At 41.2% G+C, this 22,093-nt stretch overlaps 1 protein-coding gene across 3 annotated transcripts in view; it reads left to right on the top strand.

Annotated features, from left to right (window-relative positions):
- The window catches only part of SVOPL (SVOP-like), a 96,093-nt gene that overhangs the window by 44,673 nt on the left and 29,327 nt on the right, over nt 1-22,093 (top strand). For all 3 annotated transcript variants that reach the window (XM_010854926.1, XM_010854924.1, XM_010854925.1), the window contains 5 exons: nt 418-491; nt 5,922-6,127; nt 6,916-7,027; nt 7,818-7,899; nt 9,969-10,058. In XM_010854926.1, the coding sequence (XP_010853228.1) occupies nt 418-491; nt 5,922-6,127; nt 6,916-7,027; nt 7,818-7,899; nt 9,969-10,058 (564 nt within the window). The remainder of the gene's footprint in view (nt 1-417; nt 492-5,921; nt 6,128-6,915; nt 7,028-7,817; nt 7,900-9,968; nt 10,059-22,093) is intronic.

Below are 22,093 nucleotides of genomic sequence, written 5' to 3'. Positions count from 1 at the left end.
CACTTGTTTTTTACATGAATCTCACACTTTTTTAATATTAGGGTTTTTTCATCTTAATGTTAAAAGAATCTCGATCAGTTTCATATTTGTTTTTATATCCTCCTACTTTCTGTACTCTATTCTACCTCTCACCAGTACTGGTGAGAAGGAGAAGAGCGAAAGCATTAGAACCTTAAATTCAGTGGGTCTTGGTTCTTGCCAGTGATAGAAAAGTATGCAGAGACTGATTGACTTAGACAAATGTGTTAAAGCCAGTATTTATGGGTTTGGATGAAGGGTATTCAGGGAGCGGAGTGACCGTCTCTCTGCACAACATTCCCACATTGTTCTTGCTTTCTCTGACCTAAAATATTACAGTCACCTTTGTCCATTCTTAACCCACTTAATCTGTTCTGTCTCCCCCTTTCACTACCCCAGGAAAAGAGAGGAAGATTTGCAGACTTATTGGATGCTAAATATTTACGGACCACATTACAGATCTGGGTCATATGGTAAGAATGGTATTATTTCAAAATTAGGTTTAGGGAGGTTCAAGAGGGACGGGATATATGTATACTTACAGCTGATTCACATTGTTGTACAGCAGAAACTGATACAGCATTGTGAAGCAATTATACTCTAATTAAAAAAAAAAAAAAAACTAGGTTCAAATAAACAAACATTTTCAGTGGGAGAAAGTCCACTGAAGTAAACTCTTCCTGAGTGCTCTGGGGAGAAAACACAAGGCAGACACCAGGAATGCCTTATTTTTTTGCTTAACACCACAGACCAAAAAAATAGGTATAAAATAACAATATAAAAAGAGAGAAAAAAATCCAAATCATCTATAACCAGTTTTAAAAATTTTTTCATTGGAGTTCTGTACTAAGCTTTTGCAGCCTGGTCTCTTCCCTCATCACTCTCCAGGAACTGATCCTCTGAGGTCACTGAGAGTCATATTCAAAGGAATAGATTCAGTGGCTCTCTCTGTGCAAAGATTTTCTAAATAGGACACAAAAGGTACCAACGCTAAAAGAAAAGATTGATGAGTTTGCCTACATTAAATTAAGAGCCTGAAAAATATGCCACCAACTGAGAAAAGAAATTTATAGTATATTATGTCCAACAAATTATATATACATGTTATATATATTATTAATATATGTTACTGTGATATAACTTATTTCAACAAGAAAATCATACCTGACCTGGTAGAGAAATAGGCCAGAGACTTGAACAGCCACTTGACAGAAATGTGTATCAGATAAATACATGAAAGCATGGTCAACCTTAAAGTCTCCAGGGAAATACAAATTAAAACCAAATGAGAAACCATTACAAATCCACCTGAATGGCTAAGTTAAAAAGACTGTATCAAGCTTTGAAAGAAAGAAAGTGAAGTCGCTCAGTCATGTCCAGCTCTTTGCGACCCCATAGACTGTAGCCAGAGAAGGTGATGGCACCCCACTCCAGTACTCTTGCCTGGAAAATCCCATGGACGGAGGAGCCTGGTAGGCTGCAGTCCATGGGGTCGCGAAGAGTCAGACATGACTGAATGACTTCCCTTTCTGCCGGGGTCCAGCCCCAGCAGGATCCAGGAATACCCTCAGAATGACGGCCTAGGCAAAAGGAGATAGCAAAGCGGAGAGCAGGGCTTGATCTTCTTTGATTAATACAGAAAGCCAATAAAGCTCCTGGCACAGAACTTGCTCTGTTCACGGAGGCCACAGGCGCCCTCTCGGTGGGGTGAGGACACAGGACGCCCCCTCCCTGGTGAAGACGCAGGGCGCCTTCCTGATTGGGTCTTAGAAGCCCAGGCAAAAAAGTGAACTCAGAGAGCCCCTGTGCCCCAAGGAGTCATCCTGAAAGAAGAACAGAGAGAGAAAAGGAGGAAAAAGAAAAAAAAAGAACGACACGGGGAGACCAAGCTTCGGTGAGCGAGGCCCATAACTTTATTTTCAAAAGGAACTTTTATACCTTGATTTGTACATAGAGGGAAATGAAAGATGCAAAGTCATACAGAGTCAGCCCAAACATTACATCTGTTTTGTCTTTATCAAAACCAGGATTTTTTCTGCATACCTTTCCCATAAACAATGTTGTGCACCATATCTTCTGGCCTTGGAGGCCTGTGGACATTTTATGACCCTTTTTTGATAAAGGCTGATCAGCCAGAAAACTTGTTTTCCCTTAAAGTGTTTCTTCTTTATTTTTCCCAGCCTCAGAATGTACTAAACAGAGTTACATTCTCACGGAGCAAAGGTGCAGTGGATCACAACAAAGAAGGAACCAATTAGCTCAAAGGTCTGATGTGGTTAATTCCAAGGCTGCTACTTGTTTTTCTTACATTCCAACTATGTTAACTAATGCACTCCCAGGTACACAATGGATAAGGGATACGGGCACTTGGCAGCAAGCGTTGGCCCAATGATGAAGCCCTTTACCAGTACTATCTATTCTAATAATTTTTCATCCCTTAAAGGACTCTATGCTCATTAGGACTTTTAGAATGTTTTGGCTTCCCGTGCCTTTCAAGGTTGGGGAGTTGTGAACAGTCATGTGTGTTAATTGCAAGAGTATGGATAAACCTGTCAGGCAAGCTAGAATGCCAACAGAGGGATTAAAATAGAAATATTCCTTTCATGCCCAGGAGACTTATTAACTAAAGCCCTAAGTTGACTTTTTCCAGAGAAAGGTGGTTGGGGATAGCCCCCTATTAATGACAGAAGAGTTGGTGAAAGGCACAAAATACTAAGACGGATTCTGGTTTTGGGGTAGATGCTCGAGCAGATTCAGGGGGTCCCTCGAGGCCTGACCCACCTTTGCCTGTCAGGTTCTCTTCCGCATGACCTTTGTCATGGGTGGGATCTCCCATGGTGGCTCCCAGCACCTTTAACTTTCACTTTCACTTTCATGCATTGGAGAAGGAAATGGCAACCCACTCCAGTGTTCTTGCCTGGAGAATCCCAGGGATGGGGGAACCTGGTGGGCTGTCGTCTATGGGGTCACACAGAGTCGGACATACTGAAGTGACTTAGCAGCAGCAGCAGCAGACTGTAGCCTACCGGGCTCCTCTGTTCATGGGATATTCCAGGCAAGTGTACTGGAGTGGGTTGCCATTTCCTTCTCCAGGAGATCTTCCCAATCAAGCGTTGGGAAGGATGTAAAGTAACTAGAAATTTTATACACTGATGATTGGATTTCAAGTTAGCATGACCACTTTGAAAAACTGTTTAACGATTTCTACGGCAGTTGAAAGTATGCATAACCTATAGCTCAGCAGTTTTACTCCTAGATTTATATTCAACAGAAATGCCAAGTAAAATAAAATAGCATTATTTTATTTGTAACAGCCCCAAACTAAAAACAACCCATATGCTCATCAACAGTGTAATGGATAAGTTGTGTTATATTTGTGAAATAGAATGCCATACAATAATAAAAATGAGAAAACTCGTGCTCTGCCCTCAACATGGCTGAATCTTACAAATGTAATAATGAGCAAAGCAAGTCAGACACAGAATGCATAATACATGCTTCCACTTACAGAAAGATTCAGAACAGTTGAAACTTAACGATAGTGTTTGAATTCAGGAAATTGGTTGTCCGCCTTTCCCAGATATAATCACTAAAAATACATTGATGTGTCTCCTTTTGAGACTTCTTAATTTTTAAAATACTCTCAGTATTTGGAAATTAAGCAAAATTTAAAGCTACCTTAATAACAAGATGATTATTGTCTTCTTTTTAAATATTTCAATATTTCATGATGAGAGTTTCCAAGCTCACAAGACAGCAGAGAGGATTTACTTGCCACTCAGATCTGACAATCACAGATATTCACCCACTTGCGTTGGCTGTTTTTTTTCCTGTTCTGAAGTATTTCCAAGTAGGCCCAACACTTCATGCCATTTCATGCCCGGGTACTTCATTAGGAGTCTCAACTACCTGAAGACATTTTCTTAGGTGATTCCAAGCCTATAATCACACCAACAAGGTTAACAATTGTGAGACTCACCTGGTGGCTCATTGGCTAAGACTCTGCACTCCTAATGCAGGAGGCCTGGGTTTGATCCCTGGTCAGGGAACTAGATCCCACGTGTCGCAACTAAAGAGCCGCAACTAAAGATATCATTTGCCACAACTAAGATCCGGTGCAGCCAAATAAAATATGAAAAAATATTAACAATCATCACTAGTATCATGCAGTGTGCAGAATATATGTAATGTCCCCTAATTATGTCTTTTACCTGTGGCTTTAATAACCATTTCCATAAAATAGGCATGAAGGGGGCTTCTAGGAGGCTGACTTTATTCTTTTTCTTCAGTTTGATATATGAACTTTTCTGTATGTTATGTTTACATTTAAATAAATTTTATTTTAAATATATAAAAATTTATATTTATTTTAACTATATAAAAATATTTAAGACTAGACCAAAAAAAAAAAAAAAAAGAGAGAGAGATGAAGGAAATATAAAGCAAAAGCAAAAAACCTCGCATGGCTTCCTGACCTCCGAAAGGCAGAATTCTAAAGATGACTCCCAAGATTTCCAACACCTGGTGATTTAATCAAACACTCACTTGACTGTCGGTGTGAAGGCAGCGCATGGACGTAGTAAGTATGGTTATCAGACTTAAAACAGGTAACCTGGATTAGGCAGGTGGGCTCAATCTAATCACCTGAGTCTTTAAAAGTAGAGAAGTCTCTCCAGCTGGAATCAGAGCTGCAGCAGAAGAGAAGTGTGAGGTAAGGCAGGCTCATGAGAAGGACACGACTGCTGTTGCTGATTCCGCAGACAAGGAACAAGCGGAGCCTGCAGAAGCTGAAAACCACTGGTCGGCAGCCAGCGAGGTCGTGGACAAGAGTCCTTCAGCCTGTGCAGCTGGGTTGTGCCAACCGTCTGGATCAGCTTGAAGATGGATTCTCCCATAAAAAGTGGAGCAGCCCCGCCTACACTGGCGTTTCTGCCTCCTGAAGACACTGAGCAGAGAAGTCAGCCAGACCCACTGAAGTGCTGAGCTCCAGGACTGTGAGATGATACCTGTGAACTGTTGAAAGCACTGTTTGTGCTCACATGTTGGAGTAGCTGCAGAAAAGGAAACTGCTACCCAGTCTGAGCTTGCACTGCTTGCCGCATGACAGGCAAGTAGAAGTCAAGGTGTTGAGGCAAATCACAGCGACTTTATCCAGAATGCCAGCAGACTGAGAAGATGGTGGACTAAAGTTTTAAAGAACCATCTTAGAGTAGCCTTCAGGCTGCGCTTTAGCTGAGGGAAAGATGGAGGTGGGAGGGTTCGAGATGAAAGGGTCATGACAGGTTGCAGACTTCTTGGAGCCACTGGCCTTCAATGGAAGCTTAACATTTCTTTGTTCTTCTGTTTGCTCACAAGGTTTCTATAAAACTTCAAATCGATATTGGTTATTTTTACTCTACCGCGCCTATCTCTGGTTATTTGTAAGGTTTCTAGGCTGAAAATGAACTTACTTACAAGTAGTAGCCAAAACTAAGACAGGACCACCTGGGATGGGAACTTAATAAGCTTTTTGGGCACAAGCAACAGTCCTCTGATAGTTAACTCTGTGTATTCAGGGCTAAAGTAACAGAGTATATGAACTAAAGAATGAGGGGGGCAGTTTCAACGTGGTGTTAGTTCTGTTCTGACTCTGTGACAAAACTCTCTCCTGGCCTGAGGGGGTCCTCTGGGCCCTTTCTGCTTTTTCTTGCAAATCCGTTTCTCACTGTGCAGTGTCTGGTGAAGGCCACCCTCCAGTCTCCCCCTGAAATGTGACCCCACTTTCCCCTCCCCTCCTTTCCCCTCCCACACACCGTACCTTCCCCCTGAAAAGCTCTTCCTGCTTCTCCCCACCTCTCACGGGGCTACTCCTTCTTCAGGCCTGGAGGCACCCTTTCCTGATGCCCATCTTTTCTTGCTTCCAGGCTGGGCATCTCTTTTGCCTACTACGGGGTCATCCTGGCCAGTGCCGAGCTGCTGGAGCGGGACCTAGTCTGTGGCTCGCGGTCTGAGTCCGAGGTGGCCGTGACCGTGGGGGTCTTGGAGGAGAGCCAGAGCCCCTGTTACTGCCACATGTTCGCCCCCTCCGACTACAGGACCATGATTATCAGCACCATTGGCGAAATTGCTCGTAAATGTCTCTCTCTGTTGGGTGGCTCTCTGTTTTGGGTGGGGGACAGGCAACTCAGAGCCTCATAGAGAAGAGTGGCCTGTCATACACTTGGTTCCTGCCTGGTAGGACTAGACAGTCCCCAGATCATGCTGACATGTCTCCAGTGTGGATGAATGTAGGGAGGACAAGTCTGGAGGCACAGAGGTTTGAATTACTTTATCGAATCAATTCTAAGATGCATTCCCCCACATTGTAATATCTCTGCCACTGGGATATGTCTTACAGTGACTTATTAGGTTTCCCTTTGGAAGCACTGTTTCTGCTTTAATAGGCATAAAATAATGGTACTTAATCATTGGCACCTTGGACTTCCCTGGTGGTCTAGTGGGTAAGACTCCATGCCTCCACTGCAGGGGGTGTGGGTTTCATTCCTGGTTGGGGAAGTTCCACATGCTGTGTATATACCACCCCCCCAAAAAAAAAATTCATGGCATTTTGAATTTGAAAAAAAGCATAAAATATTTATAGATGGAACAAGTGGGCAGTTTAGACCTATATGCAGTAATACACATCCTGGGCATAAAATGTACTTCGCATACACCAATACTTGTTTTTCTCAGACCCACATGGGAAAAGGATGTGGAAAGAGCATGATGCTGATGACAGTGTGACTGTGTCTTGGCTGCAATACCCATGAGGTTTGGATTAAGTTGTTTCTTTATGAAATGACAAGGAGGAAACCACGCCAGTGTTGATAAATGCCATTTGCTGTCAAAGTTCTGAAAATTGTCTTTGTTTTTTTCCAGTGAATCCTTTAAACATCCTGGGCATTAATTTCCTGGGGAGACGGCTGAGCCTTTCTATTACCATGGGATGCACGGCTTTATTCTTCCTGCTCCTCAATATTTGCACCTCAAGGTATTTGCTCTCTGTTTGCTTTGGAACAACCTAGTTTTGAGTGGCGGTTTTAAAATGAGGTCTCCTGGGGACTTCTCTGGCAGGCCAGTGGTTAAGACTCCATGCTTCCACTGCAGAGAGTGCATGTTCGATCCCTGGTTGGGGAACTAAGATCCCACATGCCCCATAGCCAGAAAAAAATATGTAAAATAAATAAAACGAGGTCTCCTGATCCATGGCCTTCAGTGCACGTCAGGAACAAGTCCCTTTCCCTAGGAAAGTAGAGTACAAGCTGCCTCTGCCCGTCCTACTCCCTTTTTGCCCCTGAACAGAACTAGCCTAGGGGTATTGAGTACGCTCACCAAGATACTTAGGATCTTTATACAAAGCTTCCTTGAGAATGGGGACTGTAGTCGCTGACCAAATGAGCTGCATCGTTGTCAAGACAGTGATGTAGACAGCGTACCTGTGGTGGGAAAATTCACTGCACGCAATTTGTGACCCTAGGGTGGCCTCATTCATAATATGTATGACTTATTCTGCACACTCTACCATTTTCCAGGAGTGGTCACAGAGGTGTGCTCATAGTGGGGGGAGGACAGGCTGGAACGGCACAGTCTGGGGGAACGGGATTGAAGGTCTGAGTCAGGCTTTTGCTTTAGGACCCCACGGCCTGGCCAGCTGATGAGCCGCACCCTGGGGACCTGGTCTCCACGGGTGTGTGTGTGTTGGCCGCTATAATGCACCGGGATGGGGGCCCCGGAAGGCCCTCCCATACTGCCTTTGTAATGTCTCCCTTCCGGCTCCCTAGCGCCGGCCTCATCGGCTTCCTCTTCATGCTGAGGGCTCTCGTGGCAGCCAACTTCAACACCATCTACATTTACACTGCTGAGGTTAGTTTTGGGGAAGGGGTTGCTTACATCAAGGTGTTTGTCTGTAGATAATGCATCCCTGGCTTCTGCTGACTTTTGATGAGTTTCTAAAAACATCCTATTAAAATGACATCAGAAGGTGTATTTGATGTGGTCTTTCTCTTGCCCCATGGGGTCTAGTGAAAGTCAGTCTCTGAGAAGAAAGATAGGACCTTCTCCCTTTCTCAGTAAATCACATTCATGTTAACCAAAAAAAAAAAAACAAAACACCTCATTGCCCGCTTACCCTGCTTTCTGAAGAAATAGGGCCCATACCTGCATGTTGCTGATATAATGTAAAGCATCCTATTTCTCTCTCTTTGAAATTAGAATGTATTTTTCAACTTTTTTCTTTTGAAAGATCACATCCTACTCTGCTGGCTGTTGTGTGTGGCTTAAATTCAAATATAAGAGTAATTTATCTTTAATTTATTGAATTATTCCATATACTTAATACATCTACTTCTGAGGGGGCTCCTCAGAAAGCCCCAGTTTAAAGAGCAAACATTCCTAGAAATAAGCAATGTCTGAATAGGAAACAGTATTTTAACTGGCTTTGTCTTTCATTGAGCTAAAGAAAGTGGTGCTGTAGGGACTGCTAAGGCTTCATTCATTTTCATGTCAGGAAAGGTAAAAGTCTGTTCAGAATACAGATATTACATATCAAAATCATTAAAGCCACAGGAAAAAAAATTCTTGTCCTCTCATGTAGATTAAAAATAGGATATTATAACATATTTGACATATATCAATACATAATTCTTCATTTAGTTCCATTAAAAAAATCTAAAATTATTGTGAATTTGTGAACTTAAAGGTCTATATGTATTGTGGTATACCTCTAAGGTTATATTTGGAATATTCAATTTAACATATTTTGGAACATGTTCATTTAAAGGGTTACTTCTAAGTATTTCTTCCCCTGATGCTTATGGCTTAAAAAAAAAATCAAAGATGTGTACCAAAAGATGATTGTCTTGAATTATTTCATCTCCTAGAATTGTCAAAAAACAAAAATATTGATAGTAGAGCAAAGATCGTCTCTGTGTATCTGAATCCATTGTTTTCAATAGCCAGTAACCTCATTTTCCACAAAAAGAAAAGAACTCCATGAAAAGGCACTCAGCCTCCAGGTCGTCTTTTATAAATACAGCGGTTTCCCCTGGGGCAGGATAGCATCTTGTTGCATCTGACAGATGGTGTCTAGAGAGGTCACATGCTTTACTTTGCTGAATTGATAAAAACTGATCAGTATTACATAGCACTCAGAGAAAAATTTCCAAAATTAAGCATTCTTTCATATATTCTCCCTATATATTCTTCCTATAATCCTCTTTATTAAATATTTGCCTATCAAGAATTCTGAATCAATGAAGTACGGATTTTTGGTGTTGGTTTAATCAATAAATCATGTATGAGGGTTACGACCCCATGGACTATAGCCTGTCAGGCTTCTCTGTCAATAGAATTTTCCAGGCAAGAATACTGGAGTGGGTTGCCATTTCCTTCTCGAGGGGATCTTTCTTACCCAGGGATAGAACTTGGGTCTCCTGAATTGCAGATTGAGGTCTTGCTATAAATGAAAGAAAGCAGACTGTGCCATATGGTTTTGAAATGCAAACATGGGGGATGGTGTAGTATGTATCTGACACTTCAGTCAGTTCCCTGTATCTATATTAAAGATTTGCTTGGATTGTTGTTATTTGGGGTGTATTTTCTTTCCATTCAGTAGAACCACCTTTATATGTTTATAGCTCTAAGGTGGAACTCTGATTCCAAAGTTTAGCTTTCTAAAATCAAATTTGGAATATTAAACACATATTTTGGAATTTGCTCACTGAAAGGATAATTTCTAAATGTTCATTGTCTGATACTGTTAAAATTCAAAGTTGTGTCCCTGAGAAAATGAACATCTTCTATTCTTATCCTGTCTATATAGACTATTTAGCCTTTTATATATTAGCAAAGCCTGACCCGGGGAGGGAAGAACAGAGGACTTGGGGAAGAAGGAGTCTAAACTAACTGATGCTTTCTACACTGGCCCCATCCAGGTCTACCCCACGGCGATGCGTGCTTTGGGGATGGGGACCAGCGGCTCCCTGTGTCGCATTGGAGCAATGGTGGCACCGTTTATATCCCAGGTACAGTCCAGCAGTCTCGGTAGGGAGGATATGTCTAAGGGAGGTGGGGAAAGAGTGGCCTGAGTCCCTTCAGGTTAAGGGTTTAACCAAATATTTGTCTACTTGAGTTTCCTTGAGGTGCTGTTTTCTCATTGTCTGGTGAGTTTGGTGGGAAAAGAGACTAAATCAGTGCTTCCAGTCAACAGCTTGTATTGTGCCGGACATTGTTGGTGAAAGATGCAAAGGACACAGATGACACGGGGAGTTGGAGCTGTTGAGTGACAGTGGGCTCCAACTCTGCTGTCAAGGGCGCAATTGAGAAACAGAACACAAACATGAAGGGAGGCTGAACCAGGACGCAGGGAGGAGGCCCTGGGACGGGCAAGTCCAGCACTCAGGCAAACCAGTTGCAGGCTGGGAGAAAATCCAGAGGTGATCAGGACCATGGTAGGGGGACCTTGTTTCAGGAGGGAATCAGAGGCAGCTATGGTAACCCACGTGGTCATTGTTCCTCAGAGGGACCAAATGGCTTGCCCCTCTGCACTGGTCATTCTGTTTTGGCCACAAGAAATGAAAATCCACCTGCTCTGGCTGCAGCCAAAACAAAAGTGAGGTTGGGTGCTGGGTGGGCCTGATCCAGGCTGTGAACATTGTTGGGGACCCAGGCTCTGCCTCCTCACATTTGTCTAGGGCCTGTGGTCGCTGAGCATTCAGACTGTGTGCCCTCAAGACCAGTGTGCTGTGCTTGCCCATGGACCTTGCCGCCTTACAAATCCCAGACATCTCTCCTTAGATCTAGCTACCAGAAGATACCAATGTGCTCTCTACAACCCAGAAAGATGCTCTCCCTGCATCCCACTGGCCATGCCCGGTCAGGTGTTCATACTTGAGCTACATCAGTTGCAGCCAAAGTCAGGCTTATGCACAGAAGCAGCTGGGTGGCGGGTTGGTGGGGGGCGGGGGGGGGCAGTTTTTGGAGAAAGTTTTGGGTTGACGTGGGCTGAGTAGACTGTAATGTGTATTTCCTACAATTTAACAGAGGATTTTGCTACCATTTTTCTTAAGACTATCTTGGGCATGTTTTGCCCTCTCATCTTTATTTGTTTAAAAGTTTTGTTATTTTTGGCTGCGTTGGGTCTTAGTTGCAGCACTTGGAGTCTTTCATTGTGGCATGAGGGCTTCTTTCTAGCTTTAGAGCACAGGCTCACTAGCCCCTCGGCATGTGGGATCTTAGTTCCCTGACCAGGAGTTGAGCTCAAGTTCCCTGTTTTAGAAGGTGGAGTTTTAGTCTCTGGACCCTCAGGGAAGTCCCCCCCTCGTCTTAATTTAAAATGAGGGCAGGTTTGGTCTTGCAATTTTGCTTTTCAGAGTTCTTTTGTACTTATTACTTTACCATTTCAGAAAAGAACAAAATGGTGAACAGCAGCAGTAAAATATTGATCCTACTGATCAGACTGAGGTATAGTTGGTTTTCCAGACTCCAGAAATAGAGTCTCTTGGGCTTCCCTGGTGACTTAATGGGTAAAGAATCCGCCTGAAATGAGGGAGACCTGGGTTTGATCCCTGGGTTGGGAAGATCTCCTGGAGAAGGGAATGGCTACCTACTCCAGTATTCTTGCCTGGAGAATTCCATGGATAGAATAGTCTGGCGGGCTACAGTCCAACCGGTCGCAAACAGTCAGACACAGCTGAGCGACTAACACTTACTCAAGGCCTCAGTAAGTGTTAGCTAATAACAGTAACAATGATCAATAACAATCAATGCAATGTCACGGTCTTGGTAGACCGGGACCTGGGGACTGGAGTCGACAAGAAGAAGGACGCAGGGGACCCAAGTCTCGAGTGAAACAAGGGTGCTTTATTTGCAGAAACCGCATGTTCATATATCTTCATACAAGGCGGCTTCAGGCACTTAAAAAATTGAGCAAACACAAAGCCGAGCAAATAACAATCTTCAAAGGGCCAGAAAGCATTCCATATCCTGAGTAAGAGGGGCATAACTGAATAGATTACCTTTAAGTAAAAGGTCACTGAAGGGAGCCGCTGAAAGGAGTCACTGAAGGGAATCCAAGCAGGTGCCCTTTCTCGTGATCTCAGTCCTGAGAACTGCATGCAGCTCTGCTCGTTCCTGGAAAACAGGAATAGAGAGTCCTTGAGAAACGGCCCACAAAAGAAGAAAATAACATTGGATCAATTAAAGTTGAACGTCCCCTGACAGTTCCCCCTTTTTTATTTTTTCATAATTGGGGGTGACTGTAGATACTTTGTGAAAAAGGCTCTGACGAATTGAGTTTGTTTAGTTTGAACAATTTTAGTTGAAAGGCATCGATATATTACAAATATAATCACCAGGATAATTACCAGTGTTGTAGTTCCAGATCCAATACTATGTGTAATGCTTTGAAACCATCTTCGAAGGTCTAGCCCAGATACTTGATCAGCCAGCTGTTCAGCTAAGGTTTCCAAATTTTTGGAAAAGGGTAGACTCTTAGAGAAGGTTTCAAGGGTTTCCTTTTGCAAGAATTGTACATTTAAGGAAGGATTATTATGTATATCTTGCAAATGAAATTTGATCTGATCCCATTTGTAAGCACTATGGTTGAACCAAAAAGGAGTGATACAAAATTGAGTAGAATTCCAATTCCAATTTAATAATACTTGTTTTTGTAAATCTATTAATTGATCTCAAACCCATTGGATGGCTGTTTTTAATTCCTGAATTTTATCTTGAACTTTTTCATCTATCTGAACCTGAGTGACCCATATAGTATGAGCATCTTTAGTCCAATTTTGAATAAAATTATGTGTTTGAATTGAAGTTTGTAAAACAACATCTGCAACAGCAGCAGTGGTGCAAATGGCTGTTAACCCCCCAAAAACAAGAATCAACCATCCAATGAATTGCTTAGATCGTCGGAGTAATTTAGTGAGTAACTGGGAGGCAAGTCTTGCCATGGGACCCTCTTTCCAGGGTCGTTGGAGATCTACTGGCAACCACAGACTACGCTGAGATCAAAGAATCAAAAGGGATTCATTTTTTAGAGAGATAGAGGAATTAAGACAAGTATACAATTTGCAATCTGTACAAGTCACAGAACATAAAGTCTTATTAAATTATAAGTTTCCTATGGCTATAACAAAAGGGGAACACAAGCTTGTATAAAATATGAATGATTATAATGGAAGGAATAGTTACTATGACTATGACTGGTTCCTGTGAAATATCCAGTCCAAGTTCCAAGTTTTTCAGTACTTGTAGCACGCTTCCAGATGTTTTATTGTTCAGGCCCAATTCGTTTATGGAGGATGATTTGAGGGCGAGGAGGTGCCATTCTGCCGTCAAGGCAGCCAAGGAGCCCTTTGTCATGAAAGTGTTCCACTGAACTGTTGGTAATTTTCCATGTTACTTGAGTAACATAATCACACATGGTACTATTAATATCATCTGAGTAGTTAGATAACCACATACCATAGGGTCCCCAATCAACAGTGGTGTAATTGGCCACAAACATTTAGCTTGATGTGTATCTCAATAAACAGGAGTATATTTAAAATTCTTATAAGTAAACCCCTTACATTCCAACTTTTGTCCTTTTCCTAGGGTTTTGGTAGTATTGACATGGTCCTCATAAGAGGACAGGGCAGTAAACAGTCTAAACAATGTACGGAAGTTCTTTTTTGGAGGCAGGACGAAAGCCCATGTTTGTCGACTAACATGAATACATAATTCTGCTGGGCTCATGTGTAAAGGAAGGATTTCATAGCCTAGAGAAATGTTAATTAGTCTTCCTTCTTCCTCAGGATGAGAGGGCCCCTCCAAGCTCCAAGGAGAGGGCATATGTACTGAGTCATTAGTGGATACGATCGGTCCTATATCTGTCCGTTCTACAACCTGCAATAAACGGCGGTTAGATATATAAGCCCAGTAAGTGTGATTAATCAAGTCATCCTGAGTGGAGGAAGCAAAAGCAAGCATAGCAACAAAAATATTTTCAGGATTCAGAGGCATTCCCTGTTGAGAAACCAGATTTTCAGCTTGATTAGTAAAGGTTATCTGTCCCCAAGTAGGGAGATCATAAGGTCGATGACGTCAAGTGTGGCATTTCTTGGAAATTTTTTAAGCCACCATGGCTTGTACTGGAAACTTCTCCTCCTGGGGATTTTGCTGTTTTCGTTGATTTCGTTGGCTCCATCTGGAGAAATACAAGCATACCCCTTTCCCTGTAATATTAATTCTCCAGATTTCCATTGTTTAGTCAACCCAAATGGGCAGAGGAAGGGAGGTATCCTTCAATGCCTTGAAATGTTTTTTCCACTTTTGTCAAACTATCACCTTGCAGTAAGTTTAAAAAGTTAAAAACAAATAAAGCTCTATTAACAATAGTTATAGGATTAAAGAATATATTGCACTGCTGCTGCTGCTAAGTCGCTTCAGTCGTGTCCAACTCTGTGCGACCCCATAGACGGCAGCCCACCAGGCTCCCCCGTCCCTGGGATTCTCCAGGCAAGAACACTGGAGTGAGTTGCCATTTCCTTCTCCAATGCATGAAAGTGAAAATTTAAAGGGAAGTCGTTCAGTCGTGTCTGACTCTTCGAGACCCCATGGACTGCAGCTTGCCAGGCTCCTCTGTCCATGGGATTTCCCAGGCAAGAGTCTAGTAAAGTCTGCTCTGGATAAGGAAGATAGAAGTGTTCCTGTGAATTCCCTCTTTTTAAATTTTTTTATTTGTAGTTTCAGTGTGTGATGTGCTCATTCAACTATGCCCTGTGCTTGTGGATTATAAGGAATACCTGTAATATGTTTAATAGAAAATGATTGCAAAAATTGTTTGAATCGCCTAGAAATATAGGTGGGGCTATTGTCTGTTTTTATAGAACTAGGTGTTCCCATTATTGTACAGCAAGTTAATAGGTGAGTTATAACCTGTTGTGTGCTTTCACCTCAGGGAGGTGTGGCCCATATAAAAGAAGAATTTGTATCGATTGAGACATGGAAGAAGGAAGAGGAAGAAAATTCAGGGCAATGAGTTACATCAATTTGCCATAGTTCATTGGGTTGTAATCCTCAAGGACTGATACTTTGTGCAATGGGTCGAAGATGTAGGGGCCTACAAGTAGAGCAATTATTAATGATTTCTTTAGCATGTTGGTATGGGATTTTCCAAATTTGATGTAACAAGCCAGCATTATTGTGTAATAGAGCATGTTGCTCTTCAGGAGTAGAAAAGAGACAAGTTTATCAGCTTGTTCATTGCCATGAGCCATAAGGCCAGGAAGAAAGAATGTGTTTGAATATGGGTAATATAAATGGGGGAAGTGCGGTTCTTAACAATAGATTGTAGTTCAAGAAAAAGTTGTTGGATAATAGATTGATTAGAATTTATGGTAGAAATTTCTATATTTCTTAATAAACTGAGTATAAGGAGTCAGAAACTATATTAATAGGATAAGAATGTAGGTGAATAACCTGAATGAGAGCATATAATTTGTTTCGTTGAGCAGAGTGAAATTTAGTATAAAAGACTTTATGTTCTTTTAGAGACCAGAATGAGGCTTTGGCGTTTTTAGTCCCATCTATATAGAAAACATCAGTTTGAGGTATAGGTTGTGATGTGACAATGTGAGAGATAATAAATTCAGTATTTTTGAAGAAATTCCAGAGTTTGTTAGAAGGATAATAAAATGAAATTTCTCCAAAATATTCCAGAAGGGCTATTTGGAAATTGGTAGAAGTTTGTAATGCATTCTCGAATTGAGATTTATTAATACGAAGAATTGATGCTTTTGAACTGTGGTGTTGGAGAAGACTCTTGAGAGTCCCTTGGACTGCAAGGAGATCCAACCAGTCCATTCTAAAGGAGATCAGCCCTGGGATTTCTCTGGAAGGAATGGTGCTAAAGCTGAAACTCCAGTACTTTGGCCACCTCATGCGAAGAGTTGACTCATTGGAAAAGACTCTGATGCTGGGAGAGATTGGGGGCAAGAGGAAAAGGGGACGACAGAAGATGAGATGGCAGGATGGCATCACTGACTCGATGGACGTGAGTCTGAGTGAACTCTGGGAGTTGGTGATGGACAGGGAGGCCTGGTGTGCTGCGATTCATGGGGTCGTAGAGAGTTGGACATGACTGAGTGACTGAACTGACTGACTGACTACAATTTTATGAGGATCAGAGCCAGTTAGAGTCTTAGCTCTATTTCTTCATTGATAATGATTAGAGCGATCAAATCAAGATAGGGTGTAAGTGACTGTCCCTCTAAAATGGGTATAGAGCCATTCTACTGGGTATTATTGTTGGGTAAGAAGTCCTGCGGGAGAATGGAGAGAGGGGAGTATAAATAATTCTAGAGGTAAATCAAGTCTAATACGAGTAAGAAATTGTTCTTGCAATTTATTTTGTATTAGAGTTTTTCTCGTGCCTATTGTGAAAGTGAATGAGGGTTATTTAAATCAGGGTCTCTTTTTCAAGTGTTAAATAAATTAGTTGATAATTTGTAATGTCTAAAGAGGGTCTAATCCAATTTATATCACCTAAAAGTTTTTGAAAATCATTCAAGGTTGATAATTTATTAACATAAATCTGTGTTAGTTGGGGAGTAATACGTTGTCTATTAACAACAAATCTTAAGTAATAGTAAGGTGTAGATGTTTGAATCTTTTCAGGGGCAATGATTAATTTAGAAGCTTTTAAGCATTGTTGAGCTGTGTCAAATGTCTCTTGAGTTTCTAAAATAGATGGAGCTGAAAACAATATATCATCCATATAATGAATAAAAAGAAAGTCAGGAAATTGTTTTCTCACAGGTTCAAGGGCTTTGGCTACATAATATTGGCACATGGTGGGAGAATTCATCATTCCTTGAGGCAACATAGTCCATTGACACCGTTTATGAGGCCTGATATGATTATGATAAGGAAAAGAGAAAGCAAATCTCTCTTTGTCTAGAGGGTGTAAAGGTATAGTAAAAAAAGAAAAAAAAAAAAAGAATCCTGTATATCTATAATAATAATATGCCAGTTTTGAGGAATAGTGGTAGGTGATGGAATTCCTGGTTGTAATACACCCATAGGTTGCATAGATGTATTAACTTTTTGAAGATCTGTTAAAAGACACCATTTGCCAGATTTCTTTTTTATTACAAAAATGGGAGAATTCCAAGGGGAACAAGATTCCTCAATATGTTTTAATTTCAATTGTGTATAAGTTCCTTAGCAGCCTCTAATTTCTCTTTTGTAAGGGGCCATTGCTCTGTCCAAATAGGCTCGTTATTTTTCTAAGTTATTTTAATAATTGTATTGTTTGTTAAATGAACAGTGGCCCCTAGGAAAAATGTGGAATATATATTTGAGTTTTCCATTGCATAAGTAAATCTCTTCCTATTAAATTAAGGGGTGCATCTATCACATAAGGTTGTAAGGTTGCAGGCTGGCCTTCTGGTCCCTCATATGGATATATTTGGACATTTTGATAAACCTCTTGTATTTTGGTTTGAGAAATTCCTGCAATTTGGCAAGAAATTCTCTGTATAGGCCAAGATTTGGGCCATAAATGTTTGGAAAATAATGGTAATGTTGAATCTAGTATCAAGAAGACCAGAAAATCTTTTGCCATTAATTTTGATATTTATATTTGGTCATGCATATTCAGATACTATTGATGTCCATAAGGATTGCTTTTGATCTGTATTACCAAATCCGCCTGTCTGTATACCATTAGAGGAGTTAATATAAATGTAAGGTAAAAGAAGTAATTGGGCAATTTTGTCTCCCTTTTTGAATTGTTATAGTATCTGAGATGACATAATAATTTGAATTTTTTTCCTTATAATCTGAATCAATTATTTCAGGGTGAATAGTAATTTCTTTAGAAGTCAGACTAGGCTGGCCAAGTATAAGGCCAAAGGTTTGTGGGGGTAGGGGTCCATAAGGTTCGGTAGGTATTCTAGAAGGGACTGCTTGAGAAAAAAGAAGAAAATCATTTAGGGCTGATATTTCCATGGCAGCATTGATGGATGTTGAAGGTTTGAGGAAAAAGATGGAGTTTGCCCCTGGTTTTTGTTGATGGGGACCCAGAGAGTCCCCATCTTTGAATTTCCCCAAATAGGGTTCCCTTCAACATCATACTTAGATCGACATTTTTTAGCCCAATGTACCCCTTTATGATATTGAGGGCAGACTCCTGGAGGTTTTTTAGTAGTTTTAATATTTCCTGTGTGTTTTTTAGGGCAATCCTTTTTTAAATGGCTTTTATCTCCACAAACAAAACATCCTTCATTCCCCTTTTTAAAGGCAGCAGCCATTGCTTCAGCTAACATTTGCATTTTCTGAGTTTCTGATCCTAAGTTGCGACAAGCCTTCAAATAATCACTAACATTCCCAGTCTCACGAATTGGAGCGATGGCTCTTTGACACTCCTGATTCTCATTCTCATATGCAAGCAGTTTTTCTAATTGTACTCTTGTCTCTTCTCTGACATTATGGGAGATAGCAACTCCCAGTCTAGTTAAAAAATCAGCATAGGCTTCATTAGGCCCTTGTAATATCTTTGTGTAGTTACTTTTAGGTTCCCTTTGAGGATTAATTCAATCCCAAGCTTCAAGGGCTGCTGCTGCTGCTGCTAAGTCACTTCAGTCGTTTCCAACTCTGTGCGACCCCATAGACGGCAGCCCACCAGGCTCCCCCGTCCCTGGGATTCTCCAGACAAGAACACTGGAGTGGGTTGCCATTTCCTTCTCCAGGGCATGAAAGTGAAAAGTGAAAGTGAAGTTGCTCAGTCATGTCTGACTCTTAGCACCTTCTTTCAATTGTTCATGCAACAAAGGAGGGCATTGTATCTGAGCTTTCACCAAATCAAATTGCTCCATACCGGTTAACATTTTAAAAGTAATTTGGTTTTGGGGAGTGCCAGCTTGAGCATTAGAATTGGCATGATCTTGGGTCACATCATGAAACTGCATTATTCATTGAAGATATTTTTCTGGTTTAAGAAGAGCTTTTATCAAAATTTGCCAATCATAAGGAATAAAATTTCCAATAGAAGATGCCATAGCATTTAGAAGTTCTTTAGTAAAAGGTGAATGAGGGCCGTATATAGTTATAGCCTTTTTCATCTGTTGCATGTGAGAAAAACCAATGCCTTCATATTGAGGTATTGCCCTTGAGCATAAACATTTCCTAACACAGGAAAGGCAAAAAGATCACCGGCCTCAGAGACTTGAGATTGCAAAGCCAGTAAATCAGAAAGCCTTCGTTGTGAAGGAAAATGAGTGGATCGTCTGTTTTCATAAATATGAGTGTGTGTTAGGAGCTTATCGTTGTCATCAAAAAAAGTATTGTTGGCTTTAGTGTCAAAGAGAGCATCAGAAGAATCATCATCAGATTCATTTTGTCCTCTAATTGAGGGGACCTTCGGTTTCGTGACCGTTAAAAGAGGAGGAGGAGGAGCGCTTGGGATAGCCGGAGCAGGGATGGTGGGAAAGTTTTGAAACATTTTATGTTGCTCTAACTGGGCCTTCTGTAAAGTCATCATCTAATTTACATTTGTATAATGAGTGTTCTGCTTGTTGATGAATATCAGGGGGACTAGAATTGCCTTGAAATGGCAAGATTGCAGCTTAATGAGGGCCCATAAGGGCCAGAAATTTATTGGAATATTTTCTCCCTGTCTTGCGACTTGTTCAACATTTTCTTTAACCCAATTCCAAATTTCTAAATCAAAACTGCCTTCATCAGGGAACCAGGGATTATAATTAACCACTGTTTGGAGACAAGCCTCTATCCATTGATGTGAAACCGAAAGTCCTTGAACCTTATATAAATGAAGTAAAGTAGACAAGTGATGGGGCTTTCCAGCCATTTGTACTATATCCCCACACTTACCGACCTCCGTAGGTCCTAACAGTCACTCCACCTACTTGCCAAGGGCTTTCACCAGGTCCCTGTTCGGGCGCCACTTGTCACTGTCTTTGTAGACCGGGACCTGGGGACTGGAGTTGATGAGAAGAAGGATGCAGGGGACCCAAGTTGCGAGTGAAACAAGGGTGCTTTATTTGCAGAAATGCATGTTCATATATCTTCATACAAGGCAGCTTTAGGCAGTAAAAAAAAATTGAGCAAAAACAAAGCCAAGCAAATAACAATCTTCAAAGGGCCAGAAAACATTCCATATCCTGAGTAAGAGGGGCATAACTGAATAGGTTACCTTTAAATAAAAGGTCACTGAAGGGGGTCACTGAAGGGAATCCAAGCAGGTGCCCTTTCTCATGATCTCAGTCCTGAGAACTGCATGCAGCTCTGCTCGTTCCTGTTTTCCAGGAGCTGATAAGGAATAGAGAGTCCTTGAGAAACGGCACATAAAAGAAGAAAATAACATAGTGGATCCCTTAAAGTTGAATGTCCCCTGACAATGCAAGATACTAAATATTCAAACAAGTATTTCTCAACAACAAAAATACTTTCTAGGTCTAGTTGAATTATTTTGATCACAATGAAATTGGAATGTTTATCTTTCCTTACCAGGTTTAGAATGGGATGTTAGAATCTAGGAAGATTTGATTGCTTGTAGAATATTTGCCTTGGGTTTGGGCTGGGGTGGACTGTTCCAAGGAGACAGTAGAGCTTGGTGTCACTCATAAGTTCATTAGTTAGTGTACCCTTGGATGTGGTTGTCAGACTTTGGTGCATATCAGAATCACTAGGGTAACTTGATAACATGAAGATTCCTGGACTTCACCCAGAAATTCTGATTCTTAATATGAGATTCATCACCTATAGTTTTAACAGAGGGAATCCATTGTCATTAGTCTGTGGACCAGTGAGAGGTGTGGCAGTCAACGAGGAGTTTGGCTTTACTTTCATTTTTCTTTCTATTCCTATCTCCTCTTCCTTCCCTTCCAACTCCCCTTCCCTCTATCCTCCTCTGTCTTTTCTTTCATTTACTTTGGTGACTCATTTGACAAGTTATTTTCAGAGTAATTCTCTACAAACTCTAGGTACTCACTTCACAGTTTGGCAGTTAGAATGTAAAAAGGACTCCATAAGCTATAATTTATAATTGATAGAATAGAAGAAAGGATTTATAAGGGACTTCTGTACTTCTACTTCAGGGAGCATAGGTTTGATCCCTAGTCTGGGTACTAAGATCCTGAATGCCATAAGGCTCAGCCAAAAAAAAAAAAAAGAATTTATTCCAATTTAATATTCAACCAACATTTGTTGCATGCTTACTCTATGCTTGGCATTGTTCTATTTACAGCAGTAAATAAGCCAGACCAGGTTCCAGTGGTGTGCCAGACCTGGCCTGCCCTGGCTTGTGAAAACTGTTAAATTTTTAGGAGTAATTTTGCAAGCTAGTTGATGTTACATTGCAGTTTGAAATTAGCATGGTGGTGGTATTTATCCCATGGCCACAGGCAAATACTATATTAGGACTGTTTTTGGAAAGCCTGTTAAACATTTGGCAGCATGCCACCACAAGATTCTTGATCTCAAGAGGCATAATTTCAAGAGGGTCTTTATAACTGGGGTTCCAAGGTGGCTCAGATTGTAAAGAATATGCCTACAATGCAGAAGAACTGGGTTCGATCCCTGGGTCAGGAAGATCCCCTGGAGAAGGGAATGGCGACCTACTCCAGTATTCTTGCTGGAGAATTCCATGGACAAAGGAGCCTGGCAGGCTACAACCCATGGAATTGAAAAGAGTTGGACACAACAGAGTAAGTAGTGCACACACACTTTACATATATGAAAAAAATCAAAATGAGTCAAATAAATTATTGGTATATCTTAATTATTTGCATATCTGTGGACTAGAAGAAACACAAACTGGAATCAAGATTGCCGGGAGAAATATCAATAACCTCAGATATGCAGATGACACCACCCTTATGGCAGAAAGTGAAGAGGAACTCAAAAGCCTCTTGATGAAAGTGAAAGTGGAGAGTGAAAAAGTTGGCTTAAAGCTCAACATTCAGAGAACGAAGATCATGGCATCTGGTCCCACCACTTCATGGGAAATAGATGGGGAAACAGTGGAAACGTGTCAGACTTTATTTTT

Source organism: Bison bison, unplaced genomic scaffold (genome assembly GCF_000754665.1).
Source record: "Bison bison bison isolate TAMUID 2011002044 unplaced genomic scaffold, Bison_UMD1.0 scf7180017864352, whole genome shotgun sequence".
In the NCBI taxonomy this organism is placed as follows: Eukaryota; Metazoa; Chordata; class Mammalia; order Artiodactyla; family Bovidae; genus Bison; species Bison bison.
The sequence above is the reverse complement of the archived record's forward strand: the minus strand, read 5'-3'. Positions and strand labels throughout refer to the sequence as shown.